The sequence below is a fragment of the Coptis chinensis genome, chromosome 4 (genome assembly GCF_015680905.1).
Source record: "Coptis chinensis isolate HL-2020 chromosome 4, ASM1568090v1, whole genome shotgun sequence".
Lineage (NCBI taxonomy): Eukaryota > Viridiplantae > Streptophyta > Magnoliopsida > Ranunculales > Ranunculaceae > Coptis > Coptis chinensis.
The window spans coordinates 34414537-34438029 of record NC_141459.1 but is presented as its reverse complement, the minus strand read 5'-3'; the positions used below and the strand labels follow the sequence as shown (position 1 = coordinate 34438029).

Genomic DNA, 23493 nt, shown 5'->3' with positions numbered 1-23493 from the left:
AAACTTAGATATGTAAAGTCTTACTGGGAATAAGAAAAAAAAAAAACAGTCCATTTGCAATGCCTACACTGCTGCAGACAACTGTACAATTGCATCTTTATAGATAAGCATCTTACTGGGAATAAGGAAAAAAAAACAGTCCATTTGCAATGCCTACACTGCTGCAGACAACTGTACAATTGCATCTTTGTAGATAAGCAATTTTATAGTCCCTGATTATGTGAAATATAGTCGAACAACCTTCCTCAAAATGATCTAGTGAATTGATCAAAATGAATAGAGTAACTAACGAACCTTTTCAACTTCAAATTTTGCACTTTCTGCCACAAGAACTAGAGAGCTGATTCGAAAGGAAAACTGCCAGTATGTTCAAAGGCCGAAAAGGGTGGTGCACAACCAATTACAAGGCCTTATGGCCTTCGGCTGATGCTGAAAATCAGACTCCACAACACATTACCATGACCTGGCCCGCCATCCCAGGATTAAAATCTATAAGTCTCATCTTGACCTCAGAATTATCTTTTTTTGATAACGTATTAAATTATAATCACCATTGTGACCCATTGTTTCTCCCTCTGATCTTTTTCCTATTACACCCGTCTCACCTTAATGCTATCTCAAAATGACTTCAAAAAAATAAACACAGAAGAGGCACCTGATCAAAAAGTCATAGATGTTCAATGCACATATCTTCCAAACCAGTAAGAAAGGTAAGCCGCACAGGCTCCTCAGCCCTACATCAGCCCTGCCATGAAAGACAAATAGGTGATTAGTAGGTTGATCAAATGAAATTTATTGGTTAATTTTTTTTATCAGTAACAAACTCAATACAAGTATTCACTTTTTGGGCATCCGTTAGCAAAGGCACATAAAAAGATTACCCAACGCTAAAACATCAGCCCTATATCTATTGGCAACGTACAGCGCTATAAACACTATAGAAAAAGAGCATCAGTGACTCTAAATTGTTGCCTTGGTTAATTATGAATGTTTATTTGACTCATAGAAAGCAACATTGTGATCATCCACAGGTCATGCATAAGTGCATAACGTTGATATAGGAGTATGGAGATGGAGAGTATCTAAGCTATTTCTATTCTAGGTTCTGCAGTTGGAGATGGAGAGTGGATAGACGTTGTGGTGGAGATTGAGAGTGGAAAATATCTTCTAAAGTAATTTATATAGGGGTGCAATAACCACTGACCAGGTTGCATTTTTTGGAGGAAACAAGAGAAAAGATTATTATTATTTTATTTTTTTATCTTTTGGTAATTGAATTTTATTGATTGAAGACAACGCTAAAATGGTATGGTATGGAGTGGTGACATAGAGGATCAGCAGTAGCAAAGAGAAAAAGACAAAAAACAAAAGAACTGCACCAATACCTAGAGGAATACTCCAACCCGAAAGGGCCACACATCATCAGTTACACTTTGCTGTTTATATAATACCATGTCAGTTAAGGACTAAGTCTATGAACCTGTAATTCATCCTTTCAGGTGTCCCCGAGGACCAATACCATAATAAAGCCTTGACTTCCATACAAGCTCTTTTAGCACTAGCGATCTTGTTCCTGAAGACTATTGCTTCTTGATTTCCAAAATACCCAAATCACTGTGTACGGTAATCTCAATAGCTTAGCCCCAAAGCCGGCTCCTCAAAGTTTTGTCCATGCCACCAGCCAGTCCTCCGAGGAGTCAGTCCCAGCTATCCAAGGAAAAGCAGCACATACAGGCTGCACTATTAGTGTCCACATTTCCAGCGCAAAGGAGCAAATGAAAAATATTCTTGTGAAAAGTTTGACACAGCATACAGGGGAGACGTTCAATCCTCTACAAAAAGGGGAGTTTGCTGTTAAAGTGTGTCCCACTGCTACCCCAAAAGAAGAACCTGACCTTAAGTGGAATGGGGATTTGCACACCAACTTTGTGGGGAATCATGTAGTACTATGAGCATTACCACCATTACTTCCAGCCAAGGCGTCATAGAAAGAGCTCACAGAGAAAGCACCATTGTTAGTCAAACGCCAACACCACAAATCACGTTGATTTGTTAAGAAAATGTTGCCTAGCATAGTAGTAAAGTCAGCATATTGGTGCAGTTCCCAATCATTGCTAGCCCTCCTAAAATGAAGCTTCCAAAAGATACCAGTCAAATCACGGTTGCCAAACTCACTAACCATGCCGTTCTTCAACCTTGAAGCCCGAAAAATCAAAGGAAACTTCACACAAAAAGGTTTGTCACCAATCAAAGGGTCTAACAAGAACCGAATGCAATTAGCCTATTACCACTCCTTGAGACAAAGGATATGCTTTTTCGAAAGCTGGGAAGAGATGTGAGAATTCCTTTCCAAGGACAAACACCATGTGAGCAGGTAACCTGGTTAGGCCATCCAGCATGCATACTAACTCCATGTTTTGCAACAATCACCCTCTTCCATAGAGGATCAAATTTATTTCCATATATCCACACCCAACACCCCAAAAGTGCTTTGTTCATTGTCACAAGATTGCGGTAGTCAAGACCACCTCCTTCGGAGAACATACAGTCTTCCACTACACCAAATGATATTTCCTTTTAAATTCTGTAGACCCCCACAGAAAATCTCTCACCCTTCATTCAATTCTCTCCACCACATTAATTGAGATTGTAAGCATAGACATGTAGTAAACGGGGAAATTTGCTAAAACACTTTGCATAAGAATCAATCTCGCAACATTAGAAAGAAGCTTTCTCTGCCACCCACCCAATCTTCTTTGGACGGTATCTATCACTGCATCCCATATCTTCATTCTTATACGATTCCCAAATATCGACAAGGCACCAATACCACATCCCATAATTCAAGCCAACTCTTCCAAGATTTTAACGTTACCCTCTGTTGAGATTTATAATCCCATAATGGGTATCTTAAGTCACACATAAAAGAAAATAAGTCTTTGGGCCTCTCCACTTATCACCAATTGGTTTTAAGTTGGATGCCCAAGTTCAATATTGTATCAGAACGAGCTATTTCTCTGGCCCAAAGTGCCCATGATACTCCAAGACACCCATGTAAAAATTGTCCATGTGTTAGGCTCAGCTTTCGCCACACGTGAGGGGGCTTGTTGAGATTTGTAATCCCATATCAGGTATCTTAGGCCACGCATAAAATATATAAGTTTTGGGGCCTCTCCAACTTATCACCAATTGGTTTCAAGTCGAATGCCCAAATTCGATACCGACTTCATAGTTCATACAATATTGGTCTTTTCCATGTTAACCTTCAAGCCTGACAGGCTAACAACGCCTTAAAGATCAAAAGTACAGATTTGATGACTGAAACTTGAGGGACCAAAGCATCTAGCAGAAACAAAGTAAAAACAACGCCAGCAAATTGTAAAATGCCCACCTCCGGACCGCTTGGAGCTGATTTGAAGCCTTTCATAATTCCCAGGTCGGCATCCTTAAATGCTAATTGACTGAGAGCCTCGATCAGAATATTGAACAAGAATGGAGATATCGGGTTTCCTTGCCTCAAAGGCCGCTGGATTCTAAGGTACAATGTACATATGCACAAAAAAGGATGTGGAAGAGATACTCAATCTGATCCCCCCTATGAATCTTTCACCAACACCCATCATTTTCATAAAGTAGTCAAGGAAAATCCCAATTAACACGAACGTATGCTTTAGTTATATCCACATTCAAGAGTATGAAGCTCTCCTTCATTTAAATATGGGCATCGATGCAGCTCTCCTAAACTTCAGTTACTTCAGCCACAAAATCAACCCGAAATGTTTGCCAACACCTTTGGAACACACTCATTTGGAAACTGTCTGGCTCTGGAGCTCTGTCCCTGCCTAAGTCATTAACTGTAGCAAAAATTTCAGATTCTTTATTTGGGGCTTCAATAAAAACTTCTTTCTCATTGGAGATTGTTGCAAATTCCATTCCATTCATCTCAGCCCTTACTAGCGGATCCTCAGAATAAATTCATTCATTGAACTCAGTTATACGCTCTCTAATAGGCCAATAGCACTTTCAACACTGACTTCATCATTCTCAATAACTAGTCGATTTACTGTTAAATCTTCTTCTCCCATTAGCAAACTTATGAAAGGAACTAATATTATCTTCACCTTCTTTGAGAGACAAGTTCTGGACTTCAGCCTCCAACATACTTCATTCTTCTGCATGATGCCTCTCAATTCACTTTTATACAACTATACCACTATATATACATTTTTTTTCCTAAAATTACTTCACATAAAATGCTTTTTTACTCGTTAAGAGGATCTTATTATAGAGTTTCCCACCCCATAATCATAAAAAAGCAGAAAGAGAAAGTAACTGAACTCTTGAAGTTGAAACCTTGTTTCAAATTTGAAAATATAGACTGTTACCTACTGAAGGTGCACAAAGATATGGATGCTTGGAAATGATAATGGGTTCTATGGTGTTGCGTGAAGATGAAGAGAGATTGCTGCTAAGGGGAGTGATGTCTTGTGCGGAAAATGAGGAGAAGAAAGGAGGAAGAAGCTGAACAAGAACAATAGAGGGGTGATGAAGAAGATTAGAAGAGAGAGACAGAAAAGTAGAAAGACCATTTTATAACTCGTCTTCCCTTATTGGAATAGTTCGCTCTGCTTACGGATACCATAGGGGTGACCTGAGCATTTCGGCAAGAATGCCGTGGTGTGCCTCATAATAGCTTTAATTGCTTAAAATTTATACTTTGTTTCATTACCATAGTCTTCCATTAATCACTGGAAAATAAAATCTATCAAATCATAAATAAATTTTGTTCAACGACCATAGTTCGATCAAATTATGGTAAGCAAATAAAGGAACAACAAAACAAAAGAGCAATTCAACAATGTCCAAACATATCATATGTATATCTATATTGCAATTACCGAATAGAATTAATCAAATTGGTATGTTCAAATTACCTCTGCTTTATATGATTATTATATCAATAAAGTATCTATTTACCGATCCTAAATAAAAAATAAATTTAATTACCTTTGCTTTGTTCTTCGACTTTCCCCCATATCTACGACGTCCTTGACTCCACTGATAACTCTTGGTGAGACTAGGCTTCCAACATAGGATGATAGGAGAATACACTATCTAACTCAATTCCAAAAAAATTGAGTTCCTTGGTTGAGTTGGTATTTGGGTTAAACAAGACTAATGTGCAAGTACCTTTCTTTATTATAATCTCTCCGCTGTTTGCAACACCTAGTGGAACCAAGAAATAAAACTCCCCACCTATCTCCGGTCGTCCAATTGTGAATTGTTGTTCCCAAGAATCAGCAACACCATATTCTTTCATCACCCATATCTGAACTTGTTGATTTGGAACCTTGCAAAAAATACAAAGGAATTCATGCAACTCCCCAACTTCGCAATTAAAATGCCTATCTCCACCAAAAATCATCCCTCAATTCATCTTGTAAGTCCACTTTTAGAGGTGGAGTTCTTTTCGAGTCACCATAGGGTGGATTTCATATAATCATCTCCTTAACTAAATTCATTAGTATCACACTATAAACAAGATTAGCAAGTATTAGAAAACACCAGAATATTAAAAACAACTTGTTCCAAACCAATACACAACAGTATAAGATATATATTAAATTTCAACAATCCAACAAATCACACCAAGAGAGCCGAGAGGACTGTCCTTTTAAAATGGTAGTCAAGCAACTCGCATAGCTCATCAACAAAATGAAAGAACTTTTAGCAGATAATATAAGATGAAAAATGATAGTGAAGAAGAGATAACCATAACCACACTATTTCAAGAAAAAGCTAGTTAACCAGAGTCAAATTGAGCACATACCTTTAGCATAGACTTTTGGCAGGTGCTTGAGAAACATCTGCATTTCTTTACAATTTGGTCCACCTTCCGCAAACAAGTCCACCAGAATAGAAGTAACTTTTGCATTTGGTGAGAAACCCTTGTCAAGCATGGTATCAAAAAGTTGAATTGCTTTGTGCGTATCAGTTTGTTGGTCTAGCAATCCTTGGACCATGATATTGAACGTGAAATCATCTGGAACGAAACCCTTCTCTTGCATCTCAAAAAACAAATCTTGAGCTTCTTTCAAATTCCCTTCTCTAAAACATCCACTAATCACTACGTTATATGTTCTAGTGTTAACAAGCTGCAAATCCCTGGCTGAGAGGGTACGAAAGAGTTCCTTGGCCTCACTTATTTTACCATCTTTGCACAATTGCACATGCCATCAATGATGATGCTGTAAATCAGATTATCAGCTTTCATTCCTTTCTGTTCCATCACACGGACATAGACGACTGCTATAAGTATCTAAGCTCACATAGTCACATGCCAATAGGGAATAACATTTGAAATGAGAACTTACGTGATTTCGCACTGAACAAAATACTTGGACATGGTGACACCTCACAGTCTTAAGAAGAACTGCAATAGGGAAAAGGAATATCTCAATAAATTATTACTTTAGTATAATTACTATAATATCATAAACAAGACCCGCCAATATTACAAAACATAACATTCAATCTGTTCCAACCAATGCACAACATGAAATAAGTGAGATGTAAAATAATTTCTAAAGTCCAACAGATCAAACCAGGAGATACAAGAAGAATGTACTCATTTTAGAAAGGTAGTCAAACACAAACAGGAAACAGCAACTCACATAACCAACCATAAAGAAGAGATGATATGATGAAAAATGACAGTAAAGAACAGATAATACTAGTTAACGTAATCATAGTATATGAAGAACTTACTAGTTAACTATAAAGTCAAAACTGAGCACATTACCTTTTGGTAGGTGCTTGAGAAGCATCTCCATTTCTTTACAATTTAGTCCACCTTCCACAAACAAGTCCGCTAGAAGAGAAGTAGTTTTTGCATCTGGTGAGAAATCCTTGTCAAGCATGGTATTGAGAAGTTGCACTGCCTTGTGGGTATCATTTTTTTGGTCTAGGAATCCTTGGACCAGGATATTGAATGTTAAATCATCTGCAGCAATACCCTTCTCTTGCATCTCACAATACAAATCCTGGGCTTCTTTCAATTTTCCTTCTTTAAAAAATCCATTAATCATTATGTTGTGTGTTCTAGTGTCAGGTTGCAACTCCTTAGTTGAGAGACTATAAAATATTTCCTTTGCCTCAACTAATTTTCCTTCTTTGCACATGCCATCAATAATGTTGTTGTAAATCAGTACATTAGCTTTCGTTCCATTATGTTCCATCACACGGAATAGTTCCATTGCTTCAACAGAACAACCATTTTTGAAGAGGCCATCCATTAATGAACTATATGTGATCTGGTTTGGTTTTTCCCCACAAGCTATCATGTCTTTCAGAAGCTCTTTTGCAACCGAAACTTCTCCACTCTTGCAAAATCCACTTATCAGGGTATTATAGGTTATAGTGTTGGGTTTGAATCCCTTAAGTTGCATCTCCTTGAAAGCTTGAACTGCCTCGTCCATCCTCTTAGCCTTGCAATAGCCATTGATCAAAATGCTATAGCTAACTACATCAGGACCATGGCCTATAGCAACCATCAAATCGAAAACAGTTTTTGCCTCTTTCATCCGCCCTTGCAAACAGTCTCCATCCATCAAACTACTGTATGTGATTGCGTGAGCCTCCTCGCCTCTTTCAATCATTGTTTGGAATAGTTCAAATGCTTCTTCGACCATCCCGTCTTTGTAGCCAGCGTCAATTATAATACCATGCGTGTCTATTTGGTAAGATTCCCCTACTTGTCATTTGATTCAACAATCCTATTGCAGCTTTCCCCTTCCCTGAAGTGAATAAACCATCAATCAAAGCATTGTATGTGACAACATTAGGAATTATTCCTCTTTGAGACATCACTTGTAACAAATCAAAGCATCCTTTGTCCTACCTTGTTTACAAAGAGCATCCACCAAAATGCTAAAAGTTACGACATTTCGTGTGATATTCTGTGCCAACATTTTGTCCAATAAATGCATGGATTCTTTCCAACGACCAGATCCGCATAGCCCGTAAATCAAAGAGGTGTAGGTGATAACATCAGGTCTAAGGTTTCTGGAGGTCATTTCCTGAAATAGATTCAATGCCTCGTTCACCAAATTTTCCTTACAAAGGGTGTCAATAAGCATAGTGTATATATGAACATCAGGAGTAAACTCTTTGTTTTCCTTTGCCCTCTTGAATTGAAGAGCAGCAGTAGAATTCACAGACTTGCAAATCCCATTCATTACTGTCCCATAACTGACTTCATCACATGGGTACCCATTTTCCAGCATTCGGGTAAAAAGATCCGAGGCGTGGGCAACTTTACCGCCTACGCACAGCCCCTTAAGTAGGGTGTTCAAAGTAACAGCATCAGGTTCAAATCTGCATTTCAGAATACTAGCGAGAATAGCAAAACCGAAACCCACTCGACCCATACTGGAGTAACAATTGATTAGTGTAGAAAGTGTAACAATATCAGGTTGAATACCAGCAGCATCCATCCTTTTGGAGATAGATAAAGCGACAGAAAAGTGTTTCATCTTGACAAATGCTCCTAGTAATTGGGTAAAAGGGAAAATACAAGGCAAGGGTCTTATCTGAATTAAACTATTAAACAGACCCAAAGCCTCATCAAGCCCAAGTGTTCCTGATTTACACCTATCTCGTACAAAATACGAGAAAGAGTTGGCATTCATCCACACAGGTCGGTGAATAAAAATTCGCACATCCAAGTACGTATGAGTTATGCCAACCAAAGTGTTTGAAGGAGACATTTCCCTGTGTCCCTGATGTAATTCCTAGAACAAAATAAGTTTCGAGTCACCGTGGAAATTCTAAGTTTCCAAAATGTTTTGCAGTTGTTTGGAAACTGCGGTAAAATCTAATGAAACTTTTGCATATCAGGCTCTACAAAGGACCACTACTCTATTCAAACCTATGCATAATATGAATCGCTGCCTAGTACCTTGTCTAGCATGTACAACATTCACGTCCCTCAGTAGTCAGTATTTTAGAGAGAAGTGACACGAACAATCCACTATTTCCTATAATAAATGTGTTCCATTATATATTTAATAAGGTGAATCGCTGTTACAATCGAGGGGGGAAACATGGTACAGTAGATAGGTGTCTTTGTTGCATACAAATTCTAAGATGATCCCTTGGAAAATAACAGAAGTTATGAAAGTATTGAAAGAAAAGGGTATGTGATACATGTGAGTATGTTGTCCTCACTGACTCCTAGAATTCACAGTTCACATCCTGCATCAGCTCTCCAGAGTAAGCTCTCCTTTGTCCTCAAGGGCTTTTAATGACGTTGATGTGATCCTTCTTTCAAAATTCAGCTTTGACTTGCCTAACAAAAATCAAAGATGATTGAAAGATCATAGTAAAAAATAGATGAACAAAAATCTAGATTTTAAAATGAAGTGCTGAGCCCATGACTAAATCAATACATCTCAACATCTGTATGCCAAAGTCTGCTAATATATTATAGCCAACCACACGCAGCAACCCATAAAAATATGCCTGAATGAAATTGAAGATGCAGCACTACCTAACAAGCCAATATAACAGTAATGAAAGAAAATCTATCTCAAATTTCTTCTGTAGTGTTTAACTAAATGATGAGTTCCCATAAAATATGTACATCACTAGCCCAATACACTCACACTGCTATCCAGTAACTTAAACATCCATTTATGTACCAGATCGAATATGCAGCACACTACATAAAATGTTATGAAATAAATCAAATAATCAAAATTTCCAACTTTACGTTTTAGTTTCATTTTGTGTGTGGGCCTCTGTATGTGTGTGTGTTAAGGGAGGAAATAGCAGCTACTACAATAATTTATAGTTTTACGTTGATATACTAACAAAGTAACAGACCAAAGAAACAGAAATACAAAGAAGAATATGCGCGGCAGACTTATTACTGGATGAACACCCTAAAAAAAAAGGAACTGACAAAAACCAACTCCTAACCACACTATTTCAAGATAGAACTAGTTAACCACAGAGTCAAACTGAGCACATTACCTTTAACATAGCCTTTTAGCAAGTGCTTGAGAAGCATTAGCATTTCTTTACAATTTGGTCCACCTTCCGCAAACAAGTCCACTAGAATAGAAGTAGTTTTTGCATCTGGTGAGAACCCTTGTCAAGCATGGTATTGAGAAGTTGCATTGCCTTGTGGGTATCCTTTTTTTGTTCTAGATCCTTGGACCATGATATGGAACGTGAAATCATTTGCAGCAAAACCCTTCTCTTGCATCTCATAAAACAAATCCTGGGCTTCTTCCAATTTCCCTTCTTTAAAAAATCCATTAATCATCACGTTGTATGTGCTAGTGTTAGGCTTCAACTCCCTAGTTGAGAGACTATAAAAGATTTCCTTTGCCTCAACTAATTTTCCTTCTTTGCACATGCCATCAATAATGCTGTTGTAAATCGGTACATTAGCTTTCGCTCCATTATGTTCCATCACACGGAACAGTTCCATTGCTTCAGCAAAACAACCATTTTTGAAGAGGCCATCCATTAATGAACTATATGTGATCTGGTTTGGTTTTTCCCCAGAAGCTATCATGTCTTTCAGAAGCTCTTTTGCAACCAAAACTTCTCCACTCTTGCAAAATCCACCGATCAGGGTATTATAGGTTATAGTGTTGGGTTTGAATCCCTTAAGTTGCATCTCCTTGAAAACTTGAACTGCCTCGTCCATCCTCTTAGCCTTGCAATAGCCATTGATCAAAATGCTATAGCTAACTACATTAGGTTTAAACCCTTTTTGAGACATCACTTGTAACAAATCAACAGCATCCTCTGTCCTACCTTGTTTAAAAAGAGCATCCACCAAAATGTTAAAAGTTATGACATCCGGTGTGACATTCTGTGCCAATATTTTGTCAAAAAAATGCATGGGTTCTATCCATCGACCAGATCCGCATAGCCCGCAAATCAAAGAGCTGTAGGTGATAACATCAGGTGTAAGGTTTGTGGAGGTCATTTCCTGAAATAGATTCAATGCCTCGTTCACCAAATTCTCCTTACAAAGGGTGTCGATAAGCATAGAATATATATGAACAGTCGGAGGAAACTCTTTGTTTTCCATTGCCCTCATGAATCGAAGAGCAGCAGTAGAATTCACAGACTTACAAATCCCATTCATTACTACCCCATAACTGACTTCATTGCATGGATATCCGTTTTCCAGCATTCGGGTAAAAAGATTCATAGCATTGGCAACTTTACCCCCTTTACACAGCCCCTTAAGTAGGGTGGTCAGAGTAACAACATTAGGCTCAAATCCGCGTTTCAGAATACTAGCGAGAATAGCAAAACCGAAATCAACCCGACCCATATTGGAGTAACAATTGATTAGTGTAGAAAGTGTAAAAATATCAGGTTGAATACCAGCGGCATCCATCCTTTTGGAGATAGATAAAGCAGAAAAGTGTTTCATCTTGACAAAAGTTAAAAGGTAAAATGGAAGGCGAGTGTTTCATCTGAATCAACTTATCGAACAGACCCAAAGCCTCATCAAGTCCAAGTGTTCCTGATTTACATCTGTCCCGTACAAAACACGAGAAAGAGGAAGTAGTAGAACTAGTCTTGGAATGGAAAAGAGAAGGAAAAATTGTTACCCTCGATAATCGAACAACACATGCTGGTCTTCTCCACAACGCCATTTCTAGCAGAAGCAAATCAGTTGTTAGTAGTAATGGTGTGACTTTGAGGGTGGAATAAGTTTGGTATACGGGTGGCCGATCCGATCCAATTATGTTTCGGATGGCAATTTCGGAAAAGTTTCGGAAATTTCGGAATCGGCAAAATTCGGAAGTAAATCAGATATTTAACAGTGGGGGCGTGAGTAGGGCTGTCAATGGTTTCGATAACCCGATAACCGATCCGAACCAAACCGATAAAAAACGGTTTAGGTTTTGATAATTTAGTTTGTCCTCTACCGACCCGAAACCGAACCGAAATGAACCGATAAAATATTGGTTTGGTTTGGGTTTGCCTTCCACCGAACCGATATGAACCCGAACCGATAAAATAGCATTTTAGTAATATTTATGATTAATTTTGTATATGTTTATCAATTGTGTGGTTAAAATTAATTAATTTAATTTAAAATTTAATTGATTTTATAGTTTTTGGTTTGGGTTCGATTTACAATATATCTTATTGGTTCGGTTTGGTTTCTGGTTTCCAATTTTCTTATCGATTCGGATTCGGATTTTCTAAAACCCGACCCAAACCGAACCATTAACAGCCTCAGGCATGAGTGAGCGTAGCATTTGGTCAAGGGTTTTTTAGCATAAAACTAGGTTCAAAACCCTCATTTCGGTCTTTATTAGCCTAAAACCCATTGACTTTATAAATTATAGCTAAAGCCCACCTAGTTTTTCAAAATATGAAATAAAGGTTCTAGTTTCAATAAGTTTAGAGTTGAAGTCTTTTATTTGTGTTTCATTTTTTTAGAATACCCGTTTTACCTTTTCTGGGTTTTTCCTCACAAACACCTCCCCTCTCAAAATACATCTTCCTCATCGCACTCCAACGCACACTAGCTGCCGACTTTCACATCTCCCACAATCAAAGTAATTTCCTTGCCTCTTCATCTTCTCTTCTCTCCATTCTTTTTTTCCCTCTAGTCATTCCAAAAAATGGGTGTTTTTATTATTATTATTATTATTTATTATTTATGTTTTCAAAATAACCTTTGAAATTTGGCATTGATTGACCTTTTGGATTTCATATTTTGAATTTCATATGTGATATGTGTCCACACCGGATCTGTGTAGTAACAATTCAAATGAAACACTTTTGAGATTATAGAGCAACTTTTGAGTTTTGTAATGTTTATTTTGTCCTCTAGGAGCTAAATGAGTGAAGAATAGGAGAGTTCATGACTGGTCTTGTCTAGTTGCAAAAAAATTCCAGATGAAGGTCCTTCGTTGCCCCTTGCCCCCATCCCTTCCGCTGAAAACTCTGTATAGATTATAGACACTTTTTTTTTTGGTAAATTATAGACACGGATTGGAAATAAGTATATGAGACTTCATTAGTTCATTCATGAACGACCAGCATGCTTGGTACTTCTGGTTCATGAAAAGGACTTGCATTGGTTCGATCAAAAGCTATTTCCCAAAACAGTTAGAATGTCTCATGTTTGGATCCATTAATAGTGCAACTAATTCTTTCGTTGTTTTAATCAATATCTCTGCAACTAATTTGTCTACTGATTATATATGCTTATTAGTGCGTGAGTATAATAAAATGATCTGTAAATGATGTTTTTGGTGATCCTTACAAATGTAGGATTGCGATGATTTCTAGCTGCAAAAAAATTCTCTCTAGAATTGAATAGATTATCACGATGATTTCTAAGTTAACTAAGATCAAACTTCATCAAGGCTTCTTCAACCCCCTCTAATGGAGGTTTAGCCTAGAATCATTATGCTATCATTTCCAATTGAATTTAAACAACACATAATGTAAAGATTCTAACTTTACTAATATAAAGATTCTAATAAATAATTCAAAACTAAACTAATACCTATGAAATGATTAACAACTACGATTGAAATTAATTCTAATGAATTTAATAATTAAACTAGATTATGATTAACTAATTATGAAATAAAGACAACTAATTTATGAATTTAACAATACTAAAACTAAATAAGACTTTAATCAATAAACTAAATCGGAATTAAAAACTAATACTTTATTATAAAACTAAATATGATTCTCAATTAATCATTTACTTGTTCTAGCTAATCTATTGCAAAGTAAAAACTAGATCTAAATACAATAATTGAAAACTAATTTATGGAATGTAAAACTAGATCTAGAAAACTACTATCTAATGGCTACTTCCTACCTAAACTAAGAATTGCTTAAGAGGTAAGTCTTGTGTGTTGAAATGGAAGAGACCAGATCCACATTTTCGTGCATGGGCTAAGGAGCTATGTTTTGGGTCGGAAAATCGAGCCCAAAGCCCAATTTCTTCAGTCCACAGACTCTTTTCCAGTCGGACTTGACTTCTGCAAACTTTTTGTCCACGTTTGCTCCTCTGATTGGGTCAATGCTTGAACTATTGGAAAACTCTTTCCGAGACGGTCGTTTTGACATAAGGTAGGCCCAATTCCGAGGTCTGAGTCCAAAGATATGGCCTTCGGAAGTTCTACTAACTTTTGTGTGATGTTTCTGCCCGCGTTGACTTTGACCGGGATTTATAAAGGCTTTTTCTCCTTGAATCTTGACCTTTAATCACAGAACTTCTTAGCAACCAACCCTTGCTCCTTTATCTCGCCAAAGTGACACCTTTTTGCACATAACTGACTTCAATGCCTGAAATACATAAAAGTACGTAATCAACATTAACTCTTATTTATTACTCACATAATTGGTCTAAAGGCATTATTGTTAAGGGGTTAAAACTACAGTTTTGGGCTCTTATCAAACCACCCCCAAACAGAATTTTGCTTGTCCTCAAGCAAATATGAGAAATTAGAATAAGTGACCAAAAATGGAGTTCTAACTACTCTCGTTTTGCCAAGTGCGATTGCATTGACCATATGTAACAAGGCCTTAAACCACTAGGAATTCCCTAGTGGACGAGTTATAGCCTCGTGAGAGTTTTCCAGTGAAGGTAGTTACAAACTTCATCTATACTACAACGACTAAGAAATAAAACTATTGTTTCCTTATTTATGCTCCCAATTATCTATATATCTCACTAGCAATGAATAAAGAATAATCAAGTCGAACCCTAAGCTAATTTATACATAATAATCAATCATCTACGAATAAACATATATACAATGAGTAATACTATGAAGTGCACTAGCAGGTCTGTTTCTGAAAACTCAGAATAACGTCCTTAAGTAGGTCCTCATATAAATGTCAAGACAAAAACCACTCCGATTTTTTAAGCTCAAGTTTATTCTACTCCGATTAATGCGATGGGCACACTTTACCTTACAATCTCAATGACACACAAGGAAGCCGAAGTCGATCAAACACATCTGCCACTTACTATCACACTAACCTATTCTTAATTGAGCTAGAGGTCTTTATTAGGTGCTGCGGGGATAAGGAGATAGTTTAAGAAGGAAGAAAATGTATATTCAAAATGGACAAGTCTGAGAAAATAGAGTCTTCATATTATGTAACTAGAGAAAATCTTGTTCTTTACTTTCGCTTCTCTACTTTGTTTCCATCTTTAGTCATATTTTTCTTTTTCTTTGGCTTTTGACTCATTTGATTCTATTTTTGGAGTTCTAATTTTTTTTTTATTTGTTTATTTATTTTATATATATATATATATATATATATATATATATATATATATATATATATATATATTTTTTTTTTTGGATGGAAATTTTCTTTTCTTATTTGAAGCGACTAACAAATTCTTAATTTCAAAGGTCTTTCTCTTTTCTATTATTCATCTCTATTCTCAGACTCATTCAAAGAATGGGTAGGTTTTTTTTTTTTTAACAGGGTAAAAGGATTTGCGGTTTATGAAAGGCTAAAGAAAGGCTCAGAGGAGCGACTGATAAACGGTAAAAATGAATAATTCTACTCCGAATAAATAGTGAAATTCAAATAGAAGTAAAACTAAAACTTTTGCGAATACTATTTATCAACGATTTTCTACTCTCGATACTATTGAAATAGAGTTGGAATAGAAGATTCGTTCCACTCCTAGTTCTTTAGCACTCAATGTTTTCTAATATTGCGAATCTATCCAAAGTCTAATGAGAGTAATGATGAGATTATACTACGATGTGAATTCTAAGAACAAGATACGCTAATTCAAACTATGGAATGCTACAGAATACTAAGGTTTGAATCTAGATAAAGAATTAGGGGGGATTGAATCCACCTTAACTCGACTTAATCAACTAACAAAGATTTGTCGTGATCCAAATTTCAATGCTTCGCATGTCCAAATGGTAATTCTAATCCCTGATTATACATGACATCTCTACCAATTAATAACTAGCATGTGAAGCAACCAAACCCATTCTCATAGTGAACTAATTACTTTCTAGAATTGAATAGATTATCACGACGATTTCTATGTTAACAAAGATCAAGCTTCATCAAGGCTTCTTCGACCCCATCTGATGGAGGTTTAGCCTAAAATCATTATGCTCCCATTTCCAATCGAAATTGAATAAGACATAATATAAAGATTCTAACTTTATTAAATTCAACTAAACAGTAATTGAAATCTAAATTAACAACTAAGAAATCATTAACAAACAAGAATTGAAATTAGATCTAAGCAATTTAATAAATCAAAACCAAAATTATCAAGAACTAACTATTTTATTTATCTAATGAATGATAAACAATGATTCCAATAACTAATCTAAAACAAGGAATGAAACTAATTAATGGAATGAAAACTAATTAATTAACTAATTCAAAAACTCAAAACTAGATCTAGATTATTCTCTAATGGCTACTTTCTATTCTAAGCTAATTGATAGTTAAGAGCTAAGTCTTCTGTGTGGAAATGGAGGAGACCAGATCCACATTTTCGTGCATGAGTTGAGGAGCCATGTTTTGGGCTAGAAAATCGAGCCCAAAGCCCAATTTCTTCAGTCCACAGTGCCCTTTTCAGGTAGCTTTGACTTTAATAAATTTTTTGTCCACTTTTGCTCCTCTAATTGGGTTAAAGTTTAGACCATTGGAAAGATCTTTCCGAGGCGGTCGTTTTGACATAAGGTGCCCAATTCCGAGGCCTGAGTCCAAAGATACGGTCTTCGGAAGTTCTGCTGACTTTTGTGTGTTGTTTCTGCCTGCGTTGACTTTGACTTTTCAACTTTTGACCGGGTTTTACAAAGGTTTTTTCTCTTTGAATCTTGGCCTTTAATCACAAAACTTCTTAGCAACCAACCCTTGCTCCTTATCTCGCCAAAGTGGCATATTTCTGCACATAATTGATTTCAATGCCTGAAATATATAAAAGCACGTAATCAGCATTAACTCTTATTTATTACTCGTATAATTGGTCTAAAAGTATTATTATTAAGGGGTTAAAACTACAGTTTTGGGCTCTTATTAAACCACCCCCAAACAGCATTTTGGTTGTCCTCAAGCAAATATGAGAAATTAGCATAAATGACTAAAAATGGAGTTCTAACTAATCTCGTTTCGCTGAGTAGTGCGATTGCATTGACCTTATGCAACAAGACTTTAAACCACTAGGAATTCCCTAGTGGACGAGTTATAGCCTCACAAACTTCCCTAGTGGAGAGTTTTCTAGTGAAGTTACTCACAAACTTCATTTATACTATAACGACTAAGAAATAAAATTATTGTTTCCTTATCTATGTCTCAATTATCTATACATTTCACTAGTAATGAATACATGATAATCAAGTCCAAACCTAAGTTAATATATGCATAATAATCAATCATCTATGAATAAATATATATACAATGAGTAATACTATGAGATGCACTAGCAGGTCTGTTTCTGAAAACTCGGAATAGCATCCTTAAGTAGGTCCTCACATAAATGTCAAGACAAAAACCACTATGATTTTTCCGCTCAAGTTTCACTACTCCAGTGTGCAGTGGGCACACTTTACCTTACAATCTCAATGACACACAAGGAAGCCGGAGTCGATCAAACACATCTGCCATTTACTATCACACTAACCTATTCCTAATTGAGCTAGATGTCTTTATTAGGTGTTGCGGGGATTAGGAGATGGTTTAAGAAGGAAGGAAATGAATATTTAAAAAGGACAAGTCTGAGATAATAGAGGCTTCATATTATGTAACTAGAGAAACCCTTGTTCTTTACTTTTGCTTCTCCACTTTGTTTCCATCCTTAGCCATATTTTTTTTCTTTTTCTTTGGCTTTTGACTCCTTGATTCTATTTTTGGAGTTCTAACTCTTTATTTTTTTATTTTTATTTTATTTTTTGGATGGAAACTTACTTTTCTCATTTGAAGCGACTAACAAATTCTTGATTTCAAAGGTCTTTCTCTTTTCTATTCTTCATCTCTATTCTCAGACTTATTCAAAGAATTGGGTAAGTTTATTATTATTTTTTTATTTATTTTTTATTTTTTGTAACAGGGTAAAGGATTTGCGGTTTATGAAAGGCTAAAGAAAGGCTCAGAGGGGCGACAAGCGGAAAATAATTCATAGGTTTGAATTTCTGGCTATATCGATCCAAAGATGGCCTAAATTTTTCGCTTAGGATATGGTATAGTGATCAAGCAAGTGGATGTCTCATTTTTCTATCCGGATTTTACTTCTCCCTTGTGTTATTTCTCAAATGTTCACTCATATAAGGCTTTAGGCTATATTCTCACAGGATTTGTAGAATAAGTACTCTAGCCTAGATTTCAGAAACTTACTGCCAACAATCATAGATACTCATGTAACATATTTATAGATAGATGCAAGGATTATTACCTATATATTAGCCTAAGTTTCTAAAAACTATTCTAATGCAAAAGCTACGTGAGATTTCTAGATTATCAAGGGCCTTGAGAAGGAAACAATACCAATATTCCTAAGTGTACATCATAAACTTTTTATTAATATTTTTAAAATTTTTAAATTTTTAACTAGAAAACAAGTGCATATTATACATATCTATATCCTAACAGATGCCTTAATTACACGTGTTTCTATTCCCCCCCTCCCCCCAAACAAGAAGCGTACTTTGTCCTCAAAGTATTTAAATAAATAGGGTAGAGAAATACCATGGAAACGAGTGAAATTCTAGAACATCTGCAAAACAAGGTTAAACATACTAATATAGAAAATAAAAACTGACGCAACTCTATAAGAGTTCCACCCATTGTGGAGTTAATGAGAAATAAATTGCTTGGGACGTAAGCAGACACTAACTGAAATAAAAACTAACCTTAACTCATGTTTAAGAATTTTCATTTCCCTCTCCAAAAAGAGGAGGTTCCTTCGCATCTTGCCATGCCATGATAACTTGTCAAGCCCGCCACCGTGTGTCGTCAACTTGTGCTAACCTGTCTAGTGTTACTATGTCTGATGGGGTGTAGGGAGCAACCAAATGAGGTTGCACTTGCCATCCCGGCCAAGTCATTACTCGAAATGAGCGAACCACCCAATTGGTGGGTCTCATAACTTTAACCCTTTTCCAATTCGTGAACTGGGTACAGAATTCAGGTAGACAATTGAGCATGATACGACAAACCAAAATAGGCATAAGAAGATACTTATGTCGCATGCTTTGGGCTCTCTTAAGACTAGCCACTAATACTCGGGGAATGTCATATCGGTGGCGTCCCCTCGGCTAAAAAGCAAGAAAAACATCACCGGTACTACTATTTGCAGAGGTAAACTGCCAATCCCCTCAAATATTCATTAGGATGAATAACATAGTGGTGCCTACATTTAGGGACAGGCTACCAAGGGCTATGTTGTAACGCCCTTGGTCCATTATACGAAATACCCCTCCCCCATAATACTCATGGAAGTATGTATAGTCATAGAGGTATGCATTATCGGTCATATATCCCCACATGTGAATAGGATCAGGTATTTGTATTCCTGAAACTAACGCTACCACATACTTATTGAATTCTAGTGGTGTGTCATCAACCATGACGGAGAATTCTTGTTCTCCATCCTGGTTACAATAGAACTTAACATTATTATAAAAAATTCAATAAAGCTTTTAGGTGAATCTGAGTCGTCTTCACTTACCGGGAAGATGCCTCCATCCGAATCATGACCACTTTTCGCGAACCAATGTCCATAAGTCTCGCTCCCCAACAAGTGTTCGAAAGACTGCTCCGGTATTACTATATGAGAAGTCATCACAAAACTACTCTCTAGAATAGCTGCAACGATCTTGGAACAACCCACAAACAATTGAAATTTTTCGTGCCCACGGGGGTCTGGGCGCGGGGTGCGCTCAACCTATGCCTGGGATGGGCGTGGGTCGCGCTCAGGATGAAAACAGGAATTCTAGTGTTTTGGGTGCAGGTCAGCTTCAGCTCTGGGGCTTGGTAGAGGCGCTGGTCGCTCTGATGGAATTACAGGTGATTATTACCTAAAGGTACAGTGCACTCCAAATTTCTGAGTTGTTAAAATGGAGAAGAAAAATGGGAAACGTGGGAGTGAAAGGTGAGAGATGAAAGTGAGGTGTAGTGTGGGTTGTGAGTGTAGAATGAAGGAAGTTTATATAGGTTTTGATCTTCCAAAACGAATCGGCAAGTTGCCAAAAAGTTTTAAGGCAATTGCCGGAAACAAAATATTTCCGAAACCAAAAATGGAAACAACCTATATTCTCTATTCCAAAACAAACTTAATATCTTTTAGGTTGAATTTAGGATAGAAACTGTCTAACTCATCGAGATTTCATCCTACCACAATATCTATTCATAGCCATGCCCATATCGGCAATCTTCTCAACCCTCACTCCAAAACAAATTCTAAACTGGAGGATCATATAACAAATCATGTTAGAGTAAATAATACCACCCCCAAACAATTCGGGAAGGTGGGATTCATGATAAAAACAATACACAATTTGAAAAGAACCATATTATATTAAAATTGAAATTCAAACAACATTTAACAACCAAATACAAATTTAACTACGGAATACATAAATTAACATCCGAACTAAATAAAAAGCAAATACAAAACAACATCAACTCATAATATTCCTAAACCACTCGCTGCTAGTAGTGGAAGGCACATGGGAAGGTGATGACTCCTGAGCTCCCGATGGGCCAGAGCCATCCATCTTTCGGCGACGACGCTCGTGCCTCACAGAAACCTCCTCAGAAGAAGAACCGCATGGGGTGGAAAGCGTGCAAGCATATCGTCTTAGAACTTGCGTTGAGCTTCCATCTTGGCCCTCATCTGTTCCCAACGCTCATCCTCGCGCTGGGCACGAGTCTCGAAGTTATGATGCATGGTAGCCTACCGAGTCTGGAGGTCTTAGCAAATAGTATTGAGAGAATGCATGCCACGATGAATCACAGTCATGCGTTCTGAATCCGACCTACACCTCTCCAAGGCATCGACATCAAAACATGCCGTGTCCTCATCATCTTCCGAGTTAGTCTCTTCTTGCACCCTGTCTTCAGGTAACGTCCAAACCTTCTAAACACAGTCCGTATATGCTACGACATTCGTATGCATCTTAACCATAGTACGCTCAGTTTTTGGAGTTGCTCTCCATTGCATCATGATCTTTGTTATTAATACGGGGAGAGGTGCAATACTCTTCCCAACTCCCCTAATCATATCAATAAAAAACTCCAGAATACAGAATTCATACTTCTGCTCCTGGAGTATCCAAAGAATGTGAAGACAGTTTAAACTGATGTCACTCACTTTCTCTTTTCTCGTGACATTCCTACCAATCAACTGAGCTACATCAAGCTGGTTGGTTCGCAGCGATGACTGGCAAACACAATGCGAGCTCGCATTGTAGTTCCCTTCCACAATCGTCGCATTCATCAAGGGTTCGATCCCAGTAAATTGGGATTCTTGCAATGAGGCGTCGAGATGGCGTCTAGGCGGAATCCCCAAAATCTCAACCAACAACCTCCTCGTTACTTCTCTCCTCTTCCCGACCACCTTAACAAAAATTCTATGCCTATCCACCTCTCTTTTCCTATAGAATTCCTCCACCAAATCTGAGTGATAAAAATCCTCAGTTGAGTACCACAACCTACTCCAATCCCTCCTAATCATCTCGTCACCGTAAATCGGCGCGAAGCGGTCGGCAGTAAACGCGTGCTCCGGCAAAAATTTTCGTCTTTGAGCCATTTTAAGTGTTGAAAGGATTTGAGGGTTTGTAGAAGGTGTAGGAAACAAGGTGAAACAACCTTACAAAAAAAACGATGGTGGTGGCGCGTGGGTGGTACGGCAGTTCAAATTTTGTTGATTTTTCAAAATTTTCTAATGTTTTTTGGTGGTGGAAATTGGTGGGGGAATGATTTGGAGAAGAAAATATGTTTCGGGAATGAACTTGGGCGTGGGTTAAGTTAGTTTTTTTTTTTTTTTTTTTTTTGGTTCTAGGGTTGAAAACATGTTAATCTCGGTGGTGAAGGTGAAGAAGAAGAACGCGATGCGTTCTTGGGTTGTACTGTGGGCTTGGGCGCAAGCCCAATTTGAATCCCTAAAAATTTTAATTTTTAGCGCAACTTCAAACTAAAATTGCCGCTTCGTTATCGGTCCAATTTTTGCGAATGAGATATGGAAATGACCAGGAGAGAATTTCTAATCCAATGATCTATAAAACACTCTATTCCGACTATGGATGACATATAAGAAGATGGAAAACGCCTCAAAGTGCGTGCATGATGTAAGTTATGCGAACGAATGAACTCTAATTTCATAGATAATGTCAACCCGAATCGAAATACAATTAAATGGCCTAAACAACACAACTGGAAAGTTGAACAATCCAGAACGGAATGAACACCCCACCCCCAAACAAATTTTAGACACAGAGTTTAGAAAATTTGTTTTAAAAGTGGGTATTTTAAAGTCAGATTCCCGAGACTTCCTAAATTACTATGTTTATAATTTTAATAATTTTTATTTTTTATGAAAAAGATTTAATATAAGAAAAACGAAAAACAACAAATACATAATTCACACCATAGAAGAACATGACTAAAAAAACTGAGAAAACATGCAAGAGTGGAAAACGTGAATTATGTTAACCGTGGACTTAGGATCCGGTACTTACAGCCATACACTCCATAGGGAGGGCCCGGTAACCTGAATGGTGCACTTACCAATATATGGAAATGAAAGGAAGTGCACCAACGAAAAGGTCAGTCCGCATAGATAGGGTCTTGTAAAAAGACTTCCTCTACATCAGGGGACAAAAGCTCGTGGAAATGTTTCAACCGTTGGCCATTGACTTGAAAGGTACTATTTTCCTTGAGATTTACCAAGGTGATTGCCTCATGAGGGGTGATTTTAGTAACCAGAAAAGGACCAGACCAACGGGTTTTTAATTCTCCTAGAAAAATATGTAGACGGGAGTTGTAAAGTAAGACCTTTTGACCTACCACAAACTCTTTGCGCAAGATTTGCTTATCATGAACACGTTTCATGTTAGCTTTATAATCCTTCGTGAGATCATAAGAATCGCTACGGATTTCTTCAAGTTCATTCAATTGCAACTTGCGCTTGACACCCGCCTTATCAAAATTGAAGTTAAGGCTTTTTATAGCCCACATAGCACGGTGCTCCAATTCAACGGGCAAATGATAAGGTTTCCCAAATACAAGTCTAAAGGGAGACATACTTATAGGAGTTTTGAAAGCAGTCTTATATGCCCATACGGTATCAGATAGATGCTTTGACCAGTCTTTCCTATAAGGATTTACAGTTGTTTCTAATATCTTTTTGATTTCCCTATTAGAAACTTTTACTTGTCCGCTTGTTTGTGGATGATATGGAGTTGGTACCTTATGTGTAACTCCATA

At 37.2% G+C, this 23493-nt stretch overlaps 2 protein-coding genes across 2 annotated transcripts; both read right to left on the bottom strand.

Annotated features, from left to right (window-relative positions):
* Positions 1–9: 9 nt before the first annotated feature.
* On the bottom strand, positions 10–11765 carry LOC147503299 (uncharacterized). Its single transcript, XM_086604779.1, has 7 exons — positions 10159–11765; positions 7755–7865; positions 6803–7717; positions 6375–6433; positions 5831–6280; positions 5008–5532; positions 10–745 (listed from the first exon to the last, which is right to left on the bottom strand). Exons 1-5 carry the CDS (start codon positions 11459–11461, stop codon positions 6203–6205), a joined length of 2466 nt encoding a protein of 821 aa, XP_086460905.1. The 5' UTR covers positions 11462–11765; the 3' UTR covers positions 10–745; positions 5008–5532; positions 5831–6202.
* On the bottom strand, positions 7846–9349 carry LOC147503300 (uncharacterized). Its single transcript, XM_086608032.1, has one exon. It carries the CDS (start codon positions 8766–8768, stop codon positions 7866–7868), a length of 903 nt encoding a protein of 300 aa, XP_086464158.1. The 5' UTR covers positions 8769–9349; the 3' UTR covers positions 7846–7865.
* Positions 11766–23493: the final 11728 nt, after the last annotated feature.